This window comes from Lontra canadensis, unplaced genomic scaffold (genome assembly GCF_010015895.1).
Source record: "Lontra canadensis isolate GAN:19392208 unplaced genomic scaffold, GSC_riverotter_1.0 scaffold1887, whole genome shotgun sequence".
NCBI classification, from domain to species: domain Eukaryota; kingdom Metazoa; phylum Chordata; class Mammalia; order Carnivora; family Mustelidae; genus Lontra; species Lontra canadensis.
Window position 1 is genome coordinate 5,401 of NW_022632871.1, and position 3,042 is coordinate 8,442.

At 43.4% G+C, this 3,042-nt stretch overlaps 1 protein-coding gene and 1 pseudogene across 1 annotated transcript; one reads left to right on the top strand and one right to left on the bottom strand.

The window, feature by feature from the left end:
* Positions 1-600: 600 nt before the first annotated feature.
* LOC116863619 lies at positions 601-1,766 on the bottom strand (annotated as a pseudogene).
* Positions 1,767-2,235: 469 nt separating this feature from the next.
* Positions 2,236-2,727, top strand: LOC116863620 (ELL-associated factor 2-like). The gene is made up of 2 exons (XM_032851019.1): positions 2,236-2,254; positions 2,431-2,727. The coding sequence occupies exons 1-2, from the start codon at positions 2,236-2,238 to the stop codon at positions 2,703-2,705; spliced, it is 294 nt and encodes a 97-aa protein (XP_032706910.1). The 3' UTR covers positions 2,706-2,727.
* Positions 2,728-3,042: the final 315 nt, after the last annotated feature.

Here is a 3,042-nt window from a genome sequence, read left to right on the forward strand (position 1 = left end):
ATTGATCTATGTGTCTATTTTTACGCCAAGTAGTATGGTTTCTAAATTTTCTAAGAGAGCAGATCTTACGTGTTCCCATCACACTCTCTCTCTCTCTCTCTCTCTCTCTCTCACACACACACACACACACACACACACACACAAATGGAAACTATGAGGTGATGAATAATGTATATCAAAGCATTAAGTTGTACATTTGGTTTTTTTCCTCTTGCCAAAAAAAGTGCTTTAATAATTATGTCTAAAATTTTCTCACAGAAATCAGTTGATTTTAGTGTTTTTCTTCAGTCAAAGCTAGGACACCAGAGTAAAAGCCCCTAGGAGCAGCCAGTCCCCTTCGGGGTCCCAGGTAGGGCATGTCAGAAGAGCAGGTTTCAGAAGCTGGGGCTGGAGGCTACTCAGGAGATGGCCCTCAGGCTCAGCTTGAGCCCTTCTCGGACCTACAGGCAATCCCGTCTCCATCCAGTAGATGTCGTATTATTCCAGAGCATGTCATTATTGCTTGAAGTGCTGCTTGTGCAGGCTGTGGATGGCCAGCAGGAGCAAGGCCAGGCTTTGACAGCCACTGTCTATCCTGTCGCATTCCCTGAGCCAGGGCATTCACAGTGTGGTGCTGAGATGGCCCAGACCATTGTAGAGTTCCTGAACTCCAGAATCCCCCAGCTTGTTGTTGCTCATTGGCAGCATCACCAGAACTGTTTTGGGTCAATGTCGTGCTGAAGTGGTGGCAGCAGGTGGCTGTAAGCTGCAGGACTTTGTCCACCAGGCTCAACTCTTCAGGCTCTCCTTGGCCCTAAGGACATGGCACAGGTCTCTCTCTACAGCCCCTGGTGGTGAGGTCACAGTCCCAGAGCCACAGGGCCCTGAGTCAGGATCTGTGGTGTAGCATTCTGGGGCATAGCTCGGCAATGCCCAGGTCACCCAGCTTGTCACCCAGGTCCAGCGCCTGCAGTGAGTTCTTGGAGGTTACAATACCACACAGGTTCTTCCCATTGACCCATATGAGGCCACAGTTCTCCAGCTAGAGCATCTCAAACTGGTGGCAGGTAGAGTCCACCGGGCCGTTGTATAGCGTTCAGACGCCAGCCTCGCAGATGTCATCATTGCTCACCATGAACTTGGAATGCTGCTTGGCCTTTGAACACCACAGCTAGGGGCTCAAAACTAGCAGCTATCAGGTTGCAGTACTCTAGCTGAAGGATCTCACAGCAACACTGGGAGTCCAAGAGACCTTTGCGGAATTGCTGCAGGCCTGCATCCGCCAACAAATTATCAGTGAAGTGCAGTTGGTGAAGGATGGGCACCAAGTGCTGCACACAGGACAGGACCCCACAGCCAGCCTCCATCAGGCAGCAATTCTGCATCTTGCAGGTGGGGCTCTACAGGCCGTGGAGCACGAGGTGCATACCAGCATCACCCAGCTCTTTTGGTGCACAGCCTAAGCTCATTCAGGGAGGGATTGGCCCAGAGAGCACAGATGATATCCTTGCAACACAGCTCTGTGAGACCCCTGTCATCCAGCCTGACCACCTTGAACTGTTGGATCAGAGGCAGGAGCTCTCTCCACTCAGCATCACCCAACTGCTCACACTGAATGTCCAGATTCTTGGTTCAAGGCAAAGTATTTTCTCAGGCCAAACTCCTTTTTACACTGGGGCTGGGGAGCCTGTCGTACACTTTAAATATACGGTTTTGTCAACTATAGGTCAGAACAGCTAGGAAAAAAAAAAAAGAAATCCATCTGTATGTACTGTTTCCTTATACATATTGGGAGAATAAGAGGATTTGGAGGGTAGTTTCTGCCAAAATAGATTTTAATTTTTACAGTTTTAATTTTTCACATTCTTTACTTAAATTACAAATATATTTAATTAAGTATAATGGTATAAGTGTAGCATTTAGATTTGGCATTGTCTATGTCTTTTTTTTTAATTTAATTTTTTTTCAGTGTTCTAAAATTCATTGTTTATGCACCCCACCCAGTGCTCCATGTGATACGTGCCCTCCATAATACCCACCACCAGGCTTACCCCACCCCCCACCCTTTCCCCCTCCAAAACCCTCAGTTTGTTTCTCAGAGTCCACAGTCTCTCATGGATTGTCTGTCTCTCCAATTTCCCCCAACTCTCTTCTCCTCTCCATCTCCCAGTATCCTCTGTGTTATTCCTTATACTCCACAAGTGAGTTAGAACATATGATAATTGACTCTCTGCTTGACTTCTTTCGCTGAGTGAAATGCCTGTGTTTTTTAATGGTAGAGGAGCTTTTTAAATAAAATGCTTAAAATGCTGTAAATGTTTGTTTAATCTCATTTATTCCTCATCAACGGTTTCTTAGAAGCTAACACATTCAAATTTTATGTTACTTATTTAATATTTATGTTTAATATTATTTATTTAACCTATCTATTAATTTCTGTTTTATTTTCAGAACTGAAGGCAGAAGCTAGTCTAATGGACCAAATGAGTAGTTGTGATAGTTCATCGGATTCCAAAAATTCATCATCTTCAAGTAGTGAGGATAGTTCCAGTGACTCAGATGATGAACAGTGCACATCCTCTCCTTCTGAGCCAGGGAATTATATCTCAGGACATCCTGCCATGTCTGCCATGCCACATGGCAGGATTTCTGATATGGATGCTGACCAGAATAGACTTCATGACAATAGTGGCCTTCTGATGAATACTTTAAGTAAGTGTATATAAACATGAGTAATTGAAAAAGTAAGAATTCACAGTGGAGCCATAGTGATTATGATCTAAAGTTTGGGTTAAGAGAAAAAAACTCTTATTTTATTCATTTGATACTATGATTAACCATTACCATTTTGCTGAGTCATTCCTTTTCTTTTCACTCTGTGACATAATGTCTTATTGGTTTTTCTCCCGTCTCTCTAGATACATTTTTCTTTCTCCTTTGCCAATTTAGAATCTTTTACTTAGTCATTAGAAGCTGGAGTTCTCAAGCCTTAATTCTAGGTCTTTTTTCTTTTTCTTTTTTTTTTTTTTTTTAAAGATTTTATTTATTTATTTGACAGACACA